The sequence below is a fragment of the Loxodonta africana genome, chromosome 18 (genome assembly GCF_030014295.1).
Source record: "Loxodonta africana isolate mLoxAfr1 chromosome 18, mLoxAfr1.hap2, whole genome shotgun sequence".
Classification (NCBI taxonomy): Eukaryota; Metazoa; Chordata; class Mammalia; order Proboscidea; family Elephantidae; genus Loxodonta; species Loxodonta africana.
This window is the reverse complement of record NC_087359.1, coordinates 30,520,253-30,539,146: the sequence shown is the minus strand read 5'-3', so window position 1 is coordinate 30,539,146 and position 18,894 is coordinate 30,520,253. Positions and strand designations below refer to the sequence as shown.

The window sequence follows — 18,894 nt, the reverse complement described above, 5'->3', positions numbered from 1 at the left end:
ACCTGTCTGGTAGGTAGCTCTGGGATTCTTCACATACTTAAATTAATAAACTGCATCAACTTCTAAATATTCTATAATTCAGTCGTTTGGCCAGATCGGTGTGGGCTCTTCCCCTCCCCTTCCAAACCACTGTGTTGTATTTCACTGTCTGACCACCATGTTTGGGAACCCCGTGTAGAGCACATAGAAGCCGCTTTCCTGTGCCTCAGGGCCAGCCTCTGGGTCAATGCAGAGAGCAAGGCCCATTGTATTTACAGGCAAGGTAGCCTGGTTTAAAAATTAAGTTAAAAACATATATTGTACAATCTAAAAAATAACTACCCAGTGTTCTTCAAAAGTATTGAGGTCGTGAAAACAAAGACAGACTATGGAACTATCCCAGATTGGAAGAGACTACGGAGCCATAATAACTAAATGCAGTGTGGATCCGGGACTGGATCCTGACCTCTAGAAAGGACATTAGTGGGACATGGGTCAAGTTTGAATAAGGTCTGTAAATTAATTGTTAAAATTGTATCAAGATCATTGAGCTAAGGTGATGTAAGATGTTAACATTTAAGGACCTTGGGTAAAGGGCATGAGAAAACTCTTTGTACAATTTTTACAACATTTTTGGGGTCTGAAATTGTTTAAAAATTAAATATATGTATATTTATATATATATATATGCGTCCAAAACCAAAATCCACTGCTGTCGAGTCGATTCCGACTCATAGCGACCCATAGGGTCTCCAAAGCCGTAAATCTCCATGGAAGCAGACTGCCATATCTTTCTACGGAGAAACCACTGGTAGGTTCGAACCCCCGACCTTTCAGTTAGTAGTCGATTACTTTAACCACTGTGCCACCAGGGCTCCTTATATATATACATACATATATATTTGCAACAAATACTCCATAATAATGTCGATATTAATAATAGGGAAAACTGGAAGTGAGGTGTATGGGAACTTTCTGTTCTATCTTTTTAACTTTCTGTAAATAATTATTTTAAAATAAAAAATCCCTTTTAAAAAAAAAGTTATTTTTATCACCCTTTTTTTTCTTTTTAATTGTACTTTAGATGAAGGTTTACGGAGCAAATTAGTTTCTCATTAAACAGTTAATATACATGTCATTTTGTGACATTGGTTACCAACCCCACAGCATGTCAACAGGCTCCCCTTCTCCACACTGGATTCCCCATTACCATCTTTCCTGTCCCCTCCTGCCTTCCCGTCCTTGCCCCTGAGCTGGTGTGCCCATTTAGTCTCGTTTTGTTTTATGGGCCTGTCTAATCTTTGGCCGAAGGGTATCACCCTTACTTTTTAAAAGGGAAATGAAATTTAATTTGTAAAGTAAGAACAAGTTTACCAAGTTATTTTGTGCTTCAGTGTTTCCTGAAGTGTATTTATTAAAACCATTCAGTTCTTTAACATAAAACATGATCAGAAGTTTTTTGCTAAGAGATTATATATATGTATGTGTGTATATGTATGTATATATACATACATATGACAAAGTTTATATTGCTAACCTTTTTTGAAACTGCTGTGAAAGAAAAGCATTTTAGGATCATTTGTTTATGCAAAGAATAGACTTCCCAAGAAAGCAAGTGATACCTAAGAGATCTTCATCATTCTTATCAAATTAGCTCTTGCTACTGGGGATTTTTGGAAACCCTGGTGGTATAGTGGTTAAGTGCTACGTCTGCTAACCGAAAGGTTGGCAGTTTGAATCCACCAGGCGCTCCTTGGAAACTCTGGGGCAGTTCTACTCTGTCCTATAGGGTCGCTATGAGTCGAAATCGACTCGACGGCAACAGGTTTGGTTTTGGTTTACTGGGGATTTGGAAACCCTGGTGGTGTAGTGGTTAAGAGTTCAGCTGTTAACCAAAAGGTCAGCAGTTCAAATCCACCAGGCACTTCTTGGAAACTCTACAGGGCAGTTCTACTCTGTCCTATAGACTCACTATGAGTCAGAATCAACTTGAGAACAACGGGTTTGGATTTTTCGGTACCGCAGATTTAGAACGAGTTATTTTTATATGGGGAGTGTTGGATTTGACTTGGCAGCAGTGCCGTTTTTATTAGCAAGATTTTAGATAAGTGACAGAAGTCTATTTTGAATACGAACAAGAAACAACATGTTATAGAACAGACAGGATGTAAGTGGATGCTGAAAGTTGGAATAGGGCTGATAAAGCCAGAGAGAGCTGGAAAGTAGGTGAAAGTTGGTTAGCTGATAAAATAATGGACGCTAATGAATTAAGGGAGTCCCTGAGTGGCACAAACAGTTAAGCACTCAGTTACTAACCGGAAGATTGGTGGTTCAAATTCACCCAGAGGTACCTCAGAAGAAAGGCCTGGCCACATACTTCTAAAAGATCAGTCATTGAAAACCCTATGGAGCACAGTTCTACTCTGACGCACATGGAGTCACCATGAGTCCTAACAGAGCCAACGGCAACAGTATTTTTTTTTTTAATGAATTAGTAGGTGTTAAGAGGTTAATTTGTAATGTAACAGGAATAATGTAAATGATGAGAACTGCAAATGATGAGGGGTGTTCAGGGACGAGCGTGCTTGGGGCACCCTTCATGCCCATATACTCCTGTACCTTGGCAGTCAAGGCTACTACTGACACAAACCCGGGAGACTGTCTGCATGATGCTTCGTCACCAATTGTCCCAGGCCTTCTTGAGGCAGTTTGCAGGTTTCCTTACCTCTTTCTCTGCAAGCTCCAGGATTAGAGAGCTGTGTGGCTGCTGAAGCTTGTTGAGAATTCATCGTTCTTATGCTGGATGGGCACGGCAGGGCCAGAGGTTGAGGGTCTGTGTTTTGGCAAAAGGTGTCTGATCTCGCAGTGGACTTAACACCAGTTGCCTGTGCACAGAATCAGCCCCTGGACCTGAAACTGACTCTAAGGCTGTTTCCCAGCCCAGGTAGAGAGGCTTTCGTGGAGCCCTCCCAGAGCCTCCCTGAGTTGTTATCTCTGGCTCGCACTCCTGGGTTTGGGTGTAGTGGGGACCCCGGGAGATCAGAGCCTATGGCAACTCTGGGTCTTGCTCAGGACACAGCTCATGTCCACTTCAGATAACCATCCCCCGTACTCTTGTGCTTCTCCTTGTCTTAAAGACATTTTCAGCACCTTCTTTACCCACAACTTGGCCTTCTCTCGCCCTCCATCCTTTGGTGCCCCAGGATGGGTCCTCCTCCTGCAGTCACTAGCTCTGGAATGTCCTCCAGCCTCACAGTTGTGGCTTTGCCCAGGCATAACGACACCTGAATCTCCAGCTCAGGCAACCTGTCCCCTTCACCCACGGGACATCTTCCCTGAATGTCCCAGCCACCCTTGAAACCCAACAAATCAAAACCGTGCTCTGTGCTCCCCACTCCCTGGCCCATTCCTGGTTTGTCCACTGCCATCAGTGGCACCACCATCAACTAGTCAACAGATGGCCTGGTCAGCCCTTCATCACACCCTGCGCAGCACCCTGGGGATCTTACCCTCCATCATCCTGACCTAGACCTTCTCACCACAAACCTTGATTGTGCAACAACAGCAGCGCTCTTGGCCTTCACACCCTCCCCCCTTCACCCGGTCGTCCACCAACAGAAAAAAAGCCACTCCTTAAAGCTGGGGTCAGCCAACTACGGCCCACAGGCCAGATCTGGCCTCCAGCCTGCTTGTGTTCAACTCTTGAGCTGAGAGTGGGTTTTACTTTCTCATATGATTGGGGGAAAAAATCAAAAGAAGAATAATATTTCATGACACATGACAATTATGAAATTCAAACTTCAGTGTCCATAAATAAAGTTTTATTGGAACACAGCCATGCTCATTTGTTTCTGTATGTCTGTGGTTGCTTTCATGCTACAATAGCACAGTTGAGTAGTTGCAACAGAGACCTATGAGCCACAAAGCCTAAAAATTTACTCCCTGGTCCTTTGCAGAAAGAATGTGTTAACCTCTGCCTTCAGGCATTTATTTTGACAAATCGAGCCCTGCTGTGGGCAAGGCTGGGGCCAGGCAGTGCGGAGAATATAGAACAAAGTTCTACACCTCCAGGAGTTTATAGGCTTGGGACCAGGATGAAAAAGATAGCAAACAATGCCGTTGGTGCAGTAGAGGACGAGTACCAGGGAGGAGTTTGGGCAGTAACGATCAGAACAATCTTCAGGGCAGACACGAGTTTGACCAGGAATCTGGGAGGCAGGTGGGTGGTTCAGATGGGGAGAATGAGTGCATCCAACGGCTGGAAGCCAGGAAGATCCCAACCTGTTTAGAGGTCCTGAGAAGATGGCTTTGAGAATAGAAGGCTAGCAAAATGGTGGTATTTTGTATAAAGACATAGTTTTAAAAGCACATAAAATTAACATAGGAAAGGTGAGGCAGGAGGAGGAGCAGGTAGGAAGAGACAGACGGGGACTAGTTCAGGGCTCACCCATGAGGTCAGTGAATGAGGATGGGCATATCCACAAGTGTGCCAGGGCCTGAGGACCTAAGCTCTAGAGGGAAGTCAGGACTCAGGGGACAGTCTGGGGGAACTCAGCAGAGAGATGTTGGGTGACGTGGTGGGGAGGATGGCTTCTCAGAGGGGGCGTGAAGGAGCAAGCAGAGAGTGGAAGTCAGAGCTTCCAGCAAGTCCCACAAATTGAAGAGTGGGAGGAGGAAGAGAAGCATCATCAACGTACCCAAATCCGCCCATCAGGGCTAGACAGAACCTTCCAGACCCATCCCTCCCCCATCACTTACCGAAGCTTCGACACCAGGAAATATGTCTGACTACATATAGAAAGGAGCCCCCAAATAGAGGTGTCAACGAGATACAGAGATTTATTTCATCTCACATAATGGAAGTCCGGAGGTTAATAGTTGGGGCTGCACTGAGGCTCCATGTTGTTTGGAGGTGGGGTGGTGCTCAGTCCCCTCCTGTCTTTGTCTTCTGTCCTGAGCATGTGGCTTCCATCTTCAAGGTGTCTCATGGTTCAGAAAGGCAGCTGGAAAAGGAGGAAGGAGGATGGGCACAAAGAAAGCTCCTCCCAGCTGAGTTGGCCTTCTTTACCAATGTTTCCTGGATGTCCACTCCTATGGCTTCCTCTAATGTCTCATCACCTACCTCTGCCTGCACAGGAGGTTGGAAGAGCTGGCCCTTTAACAGGGCACAGCGCCATCCCGAATCAAGCGAGGGCTCTGGAACTGTGAAGGGTAGGGACAAAGGACACTATGTAGCCCCAAAGGGGTGTTTGTAATTTCCAAAAGTCCCCGTGTGCTTAGTGAGGTGTTCATTTCGTGTGAATTGTGACTACAAAGTGATGCTTGACTTTCCCAGTGGCATCACTAGGGTTGGTGTCACCCAGAACGGTAACTCATGGTTTCACCGCCCCCCACCCAGTGGACCTCCTCCCATACCAGACCATACAGAATCCTTGGTAATATTTTTTGTACTAATGTTACTCGTAAACTGTAATTCCCAAATATCATCCCTTCTTTTCCTTTAATTATTACTTCAGCCTCAAAAAAGTTATTGGTATAGGTTCGAAAATACTAATTGCCACAATGTTGTAGCTAAAACACCAGAAAATTTGACAAAACCAGTGACCGTAACACCGCCAGCGACAATGAAAACGACAGTGTGCCCATAGCGCCTGCGGAGGAAACCACTTGATTCAAAGCGTGGTTGTAATTGGGTGATAATGACAGCTCTGGCCAGAGGGCATTAGAAGGTTCAAAAAGTAAGGTTCAAAAAGTAAGCTAGCGTAGCGTTTTAGCCTTGGAAGTATATCGTTACATGTAAGCTGGGCTAACGAAAAATGTTTTTGTTGCTATAATTAACTACAGGGATATTTTTATAAAAAATAATAAATTTCTGCTGAAACACTGCACAAAAGTTTTATAGATTTTGGTGTCACCTCTCTGACAATGTCACCTGGTGCAGTTCACACCCTCCATACCCCCTTAATGACGCCAACTTTTCCTTAGATGGCCAGAGCCCATTGGTCCATCTGGTTCAATAGTTAGCTACCTGCCCCGAGCCCCTAGGGACTCCCAGTCAACATCTGCATCACTATCACCACCTCCATTATCAACACCATCAAAAAAAAAAAACTCAAGTTCCTGTTGGTTAGCAATGCTATAATATTGGGCCCTTTAACCAAGGTGGCATAATAATGACTGCAATAATAATGGTAATTGCTACCGTTTACTCATGGCTTCTCACACACCAGGCACAGTACTAAGTGCTTTAAATAAGCTTTAAGTGGTTTCGTGCTCACAGCAGCCCTGTGAAAGGTTAGGTTAGATAACTTGCCCAGAGTCCCACAGGATTTGAGCTTCCACCTGCCTGACTCCAGGGGCTGCAGTCTATACCCCTGCCTTCCACACTTCAGTCTAAGCCATGAATTGAACCGTAAATAGCAGAGGAAACCCATTCAACCAAAGCGTGCATGAAGAGTGAGGAGTCTGTCACACAGCGGTGAGTGAGTCCATTGGGCAGGGATCTGAGGGGTGTTGACCTGGTGGATGAGATGCCACCTGGAAGACTGGAGAGGACTTCCTGAGTACACGGGGCTGCTTTGGAGAAGAGAGAGGGTGGGACTGGGCCTGGGAGACAAAGGATGGAGGGTAGAGAGGTGAGGAGAGGATAGGGAAGACCAGGTACAGGAGAGGTGAAGCAAAGGAGGTAAAGGGAAAGTCCTGGCAAAGAGCTCAGAAAATGACAGGACCTCTTCATGTTACCATCTAACCGTCCATATATCCACCCATCCATCCATCCATCCATCCATCCATCCATCCATCCATCCATCCATCCATCCATCCATCCGTCCAATCACCCAGTCACCATCCATCCATCCACCCATCCACCCGTCCAATCATCCGGTCACCATCCACCCATCCACCCATCCACCCACCCACCCACCCACCCACCCACCCATCCATCCATCCATCCATCCATCCATCCATCCATCCATCCATCCATCCATCCATCCAGTTATCCATCCCTCCATCTAGGTGGAATAGTTTGAGCCATGACTTACTGTGAGGATCTCCTGAAGATAGTCCAGGTAGGACTGAGCTGGAGGGGGAAGCCCAGGGTTACCCCCCAAAATGCTTGCCTCCTTCACATCCATGGGAACTGGATCCACAAGTATAAATCCTTGTGCTTTGCAATGCATTTCTGCTGACGTTCACTCATGGAATCCTTCCAACAGGCCCAGCAGGAGGCAGGTAGAGTCAATATCATCTCACCATTTTATAAATGAGGAAACTGAGAGGCAAGTTCAAGACTAGAAAGAAGTAGAATTGGGACTTGAACCCAGACATCTTGACCCTGTGTCCTGTGCTCACTAGACTAACTCCCACTTCCTGTTAGGAGACCTTCAGAAGGACACTCTTTAGCCAGCCCTGGCCCTGCACTGGTACAGGTGGACACTTGAGTCTTCTGCTCTGTGTGTTCGACCTTTCTCCCTGCATTAGATTGCGTGCTCTTGGTGGCATTTTGATTCCTTCCAACCACTTGACTCTACACAGTGGATTCTCAAGCAGTACTGACCTGAATTTTAAGACCTTGACTTGCCCAGCCCTTGGATACTAAATGAAGCATTAGTAGCCCCATAAAACGACCAGGATGGATTGATCCCCAGTGGCCAGGGTGCCACAGGGGAAGGGACAGTTCAGTGCTTGCATGAGAAGGAGGTAGATTTCGTTAAGCCAACAAAAGCCGCCTTACCAATGACATGCATGGTGGAGAGTGTGGATGTCATCTTTAGGCCTCTCTTACCCAGGCTTCTGAAAGTACAGTTTTCTTGTAGACAGCCACAGCTGACATTTCAAATGTGACTCACAGCGTGTTTATCAATGCTTGGAGATCTTTCTATGAAAGGAGTCTCGTGAAGCCCAGACATGCATCCAAGTGTACCTTTAACAGTAGGCACAGGGCCTGCCCTGAGCGGATTCCTTCTCAAAAGAAGGAGTTGGATCACCTAGTGTATTTCCAGGTGTCTGTTTGTCATTAATGAGAGACTTAATATCTCCAGTAAGGAAAGACAGAGCAGCAGGTTCAAGCACGGCTGAGCTTGCTGGTACCTGCTACTAACTGTCAATATAATATAGCCTCTGCCTCAATGGGAACCACTAGTAGATTAAAAGGCAATTTCTCCTCTCACCCAGCAGCAAACTCACATCACCTGCGTCTTTGCCTGATGGCTCTGGTTTGGGGGCATGGTTTTGTTGGGGGGGGATGAGATCAGTTCCCTTTGTGGCCGTTTTATCCATCTGGGCTCCACAATGGGTGATTTTCAGCTCCAAAAGACGTTGCTCCCCGAGTTCCTCCTGAGGTCAAAAGGATGGGTGGGGAGAGGCAGCCATTCTGAGGGGCTCACTGTGTATGTTCCAGAATCTCCCCTGCAGACCCCTGCCGATGATGGATCCGAGGAAGCAGGCTCTGAAGCCTCTGCTAAGAGCACTCCGACAGCCGAAGGTGGGGCCTCCCTCCTCTCATTGCTTCATTCAAACAGCTCCCTCCATGCGTCCAGCCTGTGCTTAGCTGTGCTTTGAGTCCATACGTGCCGCCCTTCCTGGCTGCGTTTGCTGCTGCCTCCTGCTCTGGCCCAAAGATGTGCTTGTTCTGCTTTGCAGGCCAGGAGTCAGGCCCCAGAGTGTTGCAGGAACGCAGCCCAGCTTTCCTGCCATGCTCCTTGGTGCCAGGTGTGGGCACCTTCCATGGTGTCTGTGCTTTGGAGGCAGCTACCCCTGAAGAGGCTGGGATTCCCAGCAGAGCAGGCCCCAAGCACAGTTCTACAATGCTTTCTGTTCCGTCTCAATCGTCCTTCCAAAATTCCCTCAGAAGCCCCCACCTTCCTCTTCTTTCATGATCCACCAGGTCTCAGAGCAGCATTTTGGATGAAGGGAGAGGCAGGTCAGTGCATGTGTCCAAGCCTACACTTTCAGGACAGGTCTTGGTCTGGTATCTTTCGTTTCTTGGGCCCTGAGCTTGTCCTGGGCCTCTGGACTTTGACCGTGGTGTTTGTTCAGCCCTTCTTCTAATCTGTCCTCTCTGTACATTTTCTGTCTGGGTCATTATAAATTTCCTCATGTATTTCCTGAAGGGTTTCTTCATCCTGATTTTGACCATCTTCTCTTGCTTCCCATCTGCATCAATCAAGACTGAGTTTGGCTGCAGATAACAGAAAACTCAACTAACTGTGGCATATATATGAAGAAATTTATTTGTCTCACACAGTAAGATGTCTGGACTTAGGCAGTAGCTCCCCAGTGTCATTGATGCTCTTCTATCTTTTATCTTCTACCACCCTTAGTGGGTTGGATTGTTGCCTCATGGTTACAAGATGGCTGCTGCACTTTCAGACATCACATCTGCCTTCTAAGCAGGAAGAAAGTAGCAAAGCAAAGTGGCCAAAAGAGCCCTGACAACCAAGTATGCCCTCCCCCCGATCACCCTTTTTTTTTGGAAAGCAAGAGTTTTCCTGCAAACCTTTCTAGGCAGACTTCTACTTAATGTCTTATTGGCCAAAACTGGCTCTCATGTCCAGCCCTGGCTGCAAGGGAGGCTGAGATATCGAGCATTTTGCTTTTCAGCCTCTTCAGTACAAGAAGTCAATGGAGAAGGGAGTTGAGAATGGCTTTTGAGTAACCAGTATGCTGTCTCTGCCCCTCCATTTGTCACTCCCTGAGAAGGTTCAAGGTTCCATTCTCAGCACTTCTCCAGGCCCCGCTCATTACTTTGGGTGCTGTGTCACAGGGTGAGAACCGGGCCCCAGCACTTCCCCAAGCTTCCACCTTGGGGTTAATTCAGAAAGTGACTGTCGAGTACGGCCTATTGCTTGGTGTAATGGTGCATCCATGGAGGATGTAGCAGGCATGGCTCTTCCCCAGAGGTTCTTCTTAGCTTGGAGAGGAGAATATCAGGTCAAATTCTCTTTGCTCTCCTTCTTAAAGCAGGTGACACAAGACGTTTCCTGGTGATCTTTTTAGGACAGTTTTGCAAGTTGCCTACTGCTCTGAGAAAGTCCCCAAGCCCCAGTTCCAGATCTCGTGCCAGCCTCCCCATTCAGGTTTTCCAGTGCTGCCATTGGCATTATTCTGGAGGAAGACTCTTCCAACCAAGACTCACCGCCCTCTGGACCGCAGACATCCAAGAGCTTTGCTCCCACCCCACAAGGAGGGGCCCTGCTGGGGCTGGGCTCTGCCTGCCTGCTCCACCTGCATCCGAGACGACCGTAATTAAAGCGGACTTCAGTTAATGAAATTGATTTGGGCCCTTGGAAAGCTGCCAAAGCTGACAACTCCTATGATTGCCAGGAATGGCCTGGGAGTGTGCCAGGGCATTGCTCGGGGAGAAATCTGGTTTGCAAGTGTTCACCCCGGTGAGAGACTGACAGCAACTCCTGGCGGGAGATCTTCCTTCACCTTCCTGCCTCTACTGTGAAGGTGGACCCATTGCAGGCCTGGTGCCAAGTGTCTGACTCTGGACAGGACTACACGTGTTCACTGCCATCCAGGGGACTTTGTGCTTCCGAACCACGGGTCATGGGTTCTGGGTGGGATGGGGGTCAGAGCTGTAAGAAATCTTGGCGGTCACCTGGAGGTGACACTCCCATTTTGCAGATGAGGAAACTCAGACCTAGAGAGGCCAAAGGACTTGCCCAAAGCCTCACAGCAAAGCCATGCACTCTCAGCCCTAACCTGAGTTCTTGCACTGCCTTAGAGCCAGTTCCATCCTCCTGCTTGGCCTTAAAATCAAACGGCTGTGCACAGTCAGCTGGTTTTCAGTCTTTCTTCGTAAAAAATGCCTGGGACCATCCTCAGCAGTCTCTCTGGCTGCAGCGGTTCCGGTGCCGTGGGGTCTGCCCCCAGGTTTCCTGACAGATGGGCTGGGCATTTCACGAGCCTGTGCCGCTCAAATAGAACATTAACATGCCTCCCAGGGAGGTGTCAGGCAGAACAGGCTCTGAACCCTGCTTTGTGGGGTTGCTTTTTTGCATGCAGCTGAGTCCCCTCCTTCTTTCCCTCCCCGCACTGCTCCGCACAAGAAGCAAAGGTGAGGGGCTTGGCGTGGCTTCCCAGCCCCTCTAAGGTGATTCTTGGCGGTTTCCAGACGTGACAGCGCCCCTAGTGGATGAGACAGCACCCGGCGAGCAGCCTCACACGGAGATACCAGAAGGAACCACAGGTGAGGGTGACTCCCTCAGAGAGGGCTGTGGGCCCAAGGGCTCCACTGCTGATGGTGGGTGCCCTGGCTGACCTGCTGGAGGATGGGGGTGTGCGTTGGGATTATCCAAGTCTCCAAATGAGGCAAGAATGTGGCCAGCATACCAGCTTCTGGGAATCTTGTGAGGGGCTTGATGCCCTGATGTCCTGGTGGTTCTGTGGCTTGCTGGCCAGCCTTCTGAGGATTTGTGGCTTTCTGAATTCTCCTCTCCTCTTGGCCAGTGATCAGTTCTAGAGAGTTCCAGAGAGTTCTTGAGGATTGTCTGAGGAAGGCTGGTGGCAGACCCCTGTCTTCTTCACACCTGACATCAGTCCCCCTTCTTGCTCAGACTCTGCCCAGCAACAGGGTCACCTCCCAGGGGTCAGGTCCCCCCAGGAGCACCTGAGCAGGCACAGGGTCCAGATAACTGAGCCTACCTTTTGAGGATCTTAATTGGGCTGTTCCTGCAGAGCAGAGATGTAGGTAGTCCAGCACCCATTTCTGGGACTGTGTTGCCTTTGCAAATATAGCTGCATAGAACAGGCATGACAAGACTGTTCTGTCAACACAGATGACGGGAATAGGTCAGATGAGACACTGGCCAGAAATAGCACTGGACTCAGGGCTGCCAGATCCATTCGGGAGCTGCCCAGCCTGGGCGGCGGGTGCTGTGGGCAGGCCTTTAGGGAGCAGCCAGCACAGCCTGGTACTCTCATGCTATTCCCTGCTCAGTCTCTGTACTGGGCTCACGTAAAGATTCCAGCATTGGCTTCGTGATTCAAAAGGTGCCCAGTAGCTCAACGAGAAATGTAGAACAGCTCTGGACGGAATTTCGCCAGCAGTGGAGAGGTGGAAGATGTCCCGTCAGAAGTTTGTCTTTCCTCCCTAAAGATGGTGCTCACTGCAGCCTCTTGGGAAGCCTGAGGCGTTTTCCAGGGCTCCCTCTGAGGACACCTACTACAGAGGCCCGCCCCCAACTCCTTCCAAATACATTTCTGCTTTTTTTTTTTTTGTGAGATGGTACAGAGTAATGTCTTCTGAGGTGGGTGGAGGGGGCCAACTCCTTCCAAATACATTTCTGCTTTGTGAGATGGTACAGAGTAATGTCTTCTGAGGTGGGTGGAGGGGGCCATTCTCCAAGCTGGGTGGGGCCTCATCCTCAAACTCCAAAGGTCATGAGGAACTTTATTTTTGTCTTCCACTGTTCGTTTATAATTTATTCTGTGGGGTAGGTTCTTCTCTTACCCAGAGGAAGGCTATAGCTAACTATGGACTTTTCAATGACTCCTACGTAATCAAAAGCGCTTTAGTCTCCATAAGTCACAAAGCACAGTCTGGAAACACTCATCCGAATGTCCAGTCCCCTGTAGCAGTGGAAGCTCCTAACTTCACTCAGACTTGGAGCCACCCTCCTCTGGCCTGGAGTGGGTTGAAGGAGGGTAAGGGGAGCAGGAAAGCTCTTACTGGGTTGGCACCGCTGTGAGCTGGCTTCCTACTCTGCACACAGTGGGTGTTTAAAATTGACTCTTTTCTCCTGGGAACCTTTTTTGAATTCTTCCAGACTCTCCTTCCCCTTCCTTCACCGTCTCCAGTTATCCTTACCTGAAGACCTTCGTCTGCACTTCGCTCCAGCAGAAATGTACTCTCTTCTCAGTCCCTGAAGATCTACCTCCAGCCTCAATCTGCTGAGGTCTGCTTGCTCCTGTTGGTGGCCCTCTTGGACATGAGCTAAGGTGTCCCCAGGCTCTCCCTAACCTGAACTCATATCAGGTCCTTGGGAAACTCGCAGACATTCTTTGCCCAAATGAGCTTTGGGCCCATGACCATTGCTGGGCTGCAGGACTTGCTTTGCTCCGTTACCTTCTCTCATCCTCTAGTTTTCCCAGGTGGGATTTTGACAGCAGTCTACCATGTCCGCTCACCATAGGGGACACACATCAAGCTCTCTAAGTGGTCCTTTGATACCTTTTTGCTGGGTTTGAGATGGAGGTGGCCATTCCCCCAACTCCAGTTAGGGAGGAAACTCACAGCACACAGGTCTCTCCTCCTCAAAACTCTCCTCCCCTCTCCACCTTCTCGAGTCTTATGTCCTCAGTGTGGCAGGAGGTTTTAGAGTTTGGTAGACATTTCTGCAGCTATTTGTGCTTACTTACTAATCTCTAGTGAACAATTTCAGAAACCCACGTGAAATTGTTTACTACAGATTAGTAAGTAAGTACAAGTAAGCCCATGCTTACCTTACTTGCTGGGTAATCTGTCCTTGTCAAGGATTGTAAATTTGAAAAGAGGCTTTGATTTTGTAGGAAGGTGCTGTGGGGTTGGGAAAGAGACAGATGCCATACCTAGAAGCAGAATCTTTTGATGTGGTGGAAAAATGTGCAACTGCTCACTACAGATGATCTGGTAAGCAGGGTAAGTGCCATGCTTACCTTGCGTATCGGATGACCCGCCCCTGATGATAGGCACCTTAATTTAGCACCTCACTTTGGCATATCCTATTTACTGTATCTTGGGGCCTCCCGTAAAACTTCCAATTTAACACCCAGTTAGGAGTGCCATGTGGCTGCACTCCCTGTGGCAGTTGCTGCCCTGCTTGGATAAGCACCCACTTGGTACCTCATAAAATACTCTTTGGGGACATACGGAGGCCTGCGATGTGATGAGACCACTGTCACACATCCTCCCAAACTTTGGTTTCTCTGGGCACCTCCCTTGTTGGATCAGAGGGAGTTGGGGGATGCCACAGCCTCTGTTTTCTGACTCACGTCCAGGAGATTGCTGCTCTGCATTGGCACATGAAAGCAGAGCTGTTTGCCCCAGTGTCATGGTGGTGACGTTGCCCCGGAATGCCTCCCTGTGCCCTATGTCTCAAGGAGTCCGTGGTCATTTAACTGGACTTGCTGTCACACTGAGCCTTTCTTCCATTACATTGTCAGAAACAAACTCAGACCAAATTCAGAGCTGTCCCTCCATTTCGGTCAGCTCAATCACACTCAGCGCTGTTGGCAGATGGCAGCTCATGGAGCTGTAACCGTTGGACCCCGTGGGCAGCACAGCGTCTTGGCTGTGGGGGTCCAGAGGGTGTGAGTGCCCACAAGAGGGCAGGTGATGGGCTTCCTTAGCCCACAGCTGGCCCTCTCCCACCTTTGCCACAGCTGCCTGGGACAGCCAACTGGCTGGGTGTTTATGAGGCCATGATGTGGCTATAGGGTCACTGTGATTCAGAATTGACTCAACGGCCGTGGGTGGGGTGTGGCTGTCAGGGACTCAGGGAATTCTCTTTTCCCTAATCCCAGCTCTTCACGGTAGGCTTATGCTGGCCAGTGGTGGTAACTTTGCATTTCTGCTTTAGATGGTGATACTGGGTCATCACTGGTGTGTCTTAACAGGTTTGAGAGATAAGGCTGATGGTTCATTCTGTAGGCATCTCTCAGAGGTGGTAGCCCTCCCTGTGTGGCTGCCTATCAGAATATCTTGGTTCTTCCGGTGTCTTGAGGTCAGTGTATGTCAATGGGTGAACAACTTGTGTCCTAAACTCTTCTGGAAAACTGTTTTCGTTGTCTTATAGCAATATCTGGACTTTCCATGATGCGGAAATCGGCGTTCTAGGTATTAAAGCTTATTTGTTGTGGTACTATTGTTGTGGTCAGAAACTTTTCCCAGTCTTCCTTGTTTTGAGTGGGTGTTGACTCCCTAACCGGGAGCTCAAGACACCCCAGAAGCTGCTCACTGCTGCTGCTGCCCTCCCTCTGGCCAGGTGGCATACGTTCTGGGCTAATGTGGTTAAAGGGGTTTGTCTGATAGTTTAGAGAAAAGAAACTCAACAGCTTTTGGGCATCTACCATATGCCAGGCACTTTGCTAAACATGTGCACACAAATTATCTTATTAGCCCTCTCCACCCTCCTACAAGATGAAGCGGTATTATCACCCTGGGGCTCTAGATGACAAAGTGGAGGCTCAGAGGTTAAGTAAGTGCTGGAGCCTCGGTTTGAACTTGGTCTGCCTGGCTCCAAAGCCCACACATCATCCTTCCCTGAACTTCCCTGCTCTCCTTGGCATGCTGGCTGGACTGGAGGTACAGCCATGGCTTAGCCATGGCTCCCCATGGCAGTGGCTCAGCTGCAAACTTCGTCTCTGGCCTCACTCACCCTGTGCATCATTGTTGACCTTGGTGTTCAGGGCCCTGGACCCACTGTTGAGATCTTTCTCATTAGGTCATAGTCACTTGTAAAGTGTGTGGCTTTTGTGTGTTTTGTTTAGTGAACTTTGTTCATCAACATCCCCAACAATAGCATTTTCAGAGAAGCCAGAGAGAGGTACAGGACCTGGGTACTTTCAAGATGTGCCTTTCATGAATGTTTTAGGGAAAATACCAGAAGATACAGACAGCTTTGTTTCTAGCAAACAATAACTGTCTTTGCTTTTGTCTTCTTCATTCACTAATGCATAAATCAGCTGAAGAAGCAGGCATTGGAGACACCCCCAATTTGGAGGACCAAGCTGCGGGACATGTGACTCAAGGTCAGTGGACTTGAATTGCCTACGACGATTTGCAGACTGGGGAGGAGGGAGATGGGAACACTCAGCTGGGCTGTACCCTGGAAACGGAATTTGGGCATGGGGCCTAAGTCACAGGGTTAGGCCCAGGAGATTCTGGGAGATCGGTTCTTTTCAAAAGATATATTTCTATTTAGATATAGAAAGAGCCGTAGCATTTTTTTCTAACACCATTTCTAAGTCTTTCCTAAGGTGTTTACTGTCCTGAAAGGAGTCAGGGAGTTGAAAATGAATGTCCAATAGGAAAGCAAACCTGTGTGATGGGGGTTTTCCCTGCAGGCTACCCTCTGGCCGGTCCCAGGAGCAAGGCCTGCACCATGCCACCACCCAGCTATTTCTTTTGAACTTTCTTCTGTGCAGACTTCAAACCTCATATGATTTTCTTCTCAGGGATCAAAATTGCTGTGTTCAAGAAAAGCAGCTTTCTATAATCATTTATCATAAATATTTCACGAACCTGATTTTAAAAGTCTAGAGATTCCTACTCTTAGTGGGTGGGGCCCTCTGATATAACAAAATATGGGCTGGGTTTGTTTTCTATCATTTGCTGGAAAAATGAACTTGAGAGTCAAGGGTATAAAGTGGAAGCTTCCAGATTATGAAAGAGCTGGGAAGATGCTGTCCTTTTCTCCAGAACATGATCCTTGTCTGATGTGTAGTGCCTCTGCTGGTGTGGTCTGGTTTTGAGAAGAGAGCCCTGGTGGCACAACAGTTAAGCACTCAGCTGCTAATTAAAAGGTTGATGGTTCAAACCCACTGATCTGCTCGGTGGGAGAAAGACCTGCTGATCTTTCTCCCAAGAAAACCCTGTGGGGCAGTTCGCACGAGGTCACTATGAGTCAGAATTGTCTCGATGGCACCTAACAACAGTTGAGCCTAAAGAAGCATCTCGCTGAGGGTATTTTTAGGCCTGGCTACACATTCCTGTTCCCAGAGAGGCCACTACCCCCACAGTGGGCTAGTGTTACACATCTCATGGCATGGAAGACATGGTTTTGTTCTTAGGCTGACAAAGACCTTCGAAAAATATTAGAAGGGGTAGGAATGTAAAATGGAGGGAGCCCAGTCTGTGTTAAATAACTAGAACACTGATGCCTGCTTCTTCTAGGCCATGTTTTTCAGCGTAGGTAAAATTAAAAAAAAAAAAAAAAAAAACCAAACCCACTGCCGTCGAGTGGATTCCGACTCATAGCAACCCTATAGGACGGAGTAGAACTGCCCCACGGAGTTTCCAAGGAGCGCCTGGCAGATTCAAACTGTGGAACTCTTGGTTAGCAGCCATAACACTTAATCACTATGCCACCAGGGTAAAATTAGAGGCCTTTAATACAGGGGGAGACCCTGGTGGCGTAGTGGTTAAGTGCTATGGCTGCTAACCAAGAGTTCAGCAGTTCGAGTCCGCCAGGCGCTCCTTGGAAACTCTAATCCGCCAGGCGCTCCTTGGAAACTCTACGGGGCAGTTCTATTCTGTTCTATGGGGTCGCTATGACTTGAAGGCAGTGGGTTTGGTTTTGGTTTTTTAATACAGGGAACCCTGGTGGCGCAGTGGCTAAGGACTTGGCTGCTAACCAAAAGGCTGGCAGTTTGAACCCACCAGCTACTCCCAGGAGAAAGATGTGGCAATCTGCTTCAGTAAAGATTTACCGCCTTGGAAACCTTATGGGGCAGTTCTACCCTGTCCTGTAGGGTCACCGTGAGTCAGAATTGACTTGACAGCAATGGGTTTGGTGTTTTTTTTTTTTTTTTTAAATAAAGTATAACCTAAGGAAATGGCCGTTTGTTTCCATAAGAAGAAGTGAATTTGAGTTTTTTCTGCAGGTTTGTATTGCAAGCTGTGTGTACATGTCCCTAAAATATAATTCACTCAACAAAAAGATCAAGCCAGCTTCTTTTCTGGAAATTTTGCTTTTGTGCTCACTGAATTTCTAAATTTTCAGACAGCATTCTGGAATCATATAGGTATGTATAAAGATGAACCTCAGGTACCAATTGCAGTCGGAAAATTGGCACCAAATAAATAAACGTGTAGCGGTTTCTACTTCTGCTCCCATGGCCAATATTAATGTCTTCATCGGAACTGCTGGTCCAAATTGCCAAGCCTCGTTCCTCAAGTGAAGCCTTGGGAAATCCCGACACACTGGTGATCCACAAAACATACTTTATTTGCCAAATCTCTGCAGTCTGTCAGATCTAGGAAGAGATGTATAAACAAAAGTACAGTTTTTAGATCTTTTCATTGCTGTTTCCTTTTGCAGAAGAAAAACTTTTGGCACCCTCTACTCAGTACCTGAGATAGAAAAATGTACTTCAGGTTAGAGCTACAATATTCTGAGAATAAAATATAGGGGTCCCTGGGTGAGGCAAGTGGAAACATACTCGGCTAACCAAAAAATTGGAGTTTTGAGTCCACCCAGAGGTGCCTTGGAATAAAGGCCTGGTGATCTACTTCCAAAAAATTAGCCATTGAAAACCCTATGGAGCACAGTTCTACTTTGACACACATAGGGTTGCCATGAGTCAGAATCAACCCCCACAGCAACCTTTTTTTTTTTTTTTTTTTTAAGATATAGGAAAGGCCTTACCCATCCCTTGCTTACCCCAAGGGGTAAACCCTTCCTCTATAAGCTTCACAGAGACCAGGTTCTCTGAGGGGCAGGGCGTACACTTTATCCAGACCCCTGAGGCCATCACGCTGTGTTTGCCCAGATATATGGTTACCTCTGGGCTGCCCCTCCCCAAGTGATTCCTGTGTGTGATATTAATATTTGCCAAGCGCTTCATCTTATCCATGGAAACCTGGTGACACAGTGGTTAAGTGCTCAACTGCTAACGAAAGGTTGGTGGTTTGAACCCACCAGCCTTTCCGCAGGAGAAAGATGTGGCAGTCTGCTTCCATAAAGATTACAGCCTTGGGGCAGTTCTAACTCTGTTCTATAGGGTCGCTATGAGTCAGAATTGACTTGACAGTAATGGGTTTGGTTTGGTCATCTTATCCTGGGAACTCAATAGAATATTCTTCCAGCCTGGCTTCTTCCCCCAGGAATATAATTGCATTCACCTTAGGTTCCTCACATACACACTGTTCAATCATACAGTGATGACTTTTCAAGGTAAGTTTACTATTTATGTTTGGGGCCCTTGACT

The 18,894-nt window shown here is 47.7% G+C and overlaps 1 protein-coding gene across 1 annotated transcript in view; it reads left to right on the top strand.

Moving 5' to 3' along the window:
- MAPT (microtubule associated protein tau) overlaps nucleotides 1–18,894 on the top strand; it is a 130,201-nt gene that overhangs the window by 67,488 nt on the left and 43,819 nt on the right. Inside the window, exons 3-5 of the mRNA XM_064270986.1 lie at nucleotides 8,378–8,461; nucleotides 11,099–11,173; nucleotides 15,649–15,714. Coding sequence (XP_064127056.1) covers nucleotides 8,378–8,461; nucleotides 11,099–11,173; nucleotides 15,649–15,714 — 225 coding nt within the window. The remainder of the gene's footprint in view (nucleotides 1–8,377; nucleotides 8,462–11,098; nucleotides 11,174–15,648; nucleotides 15,715–18,894) is intronic.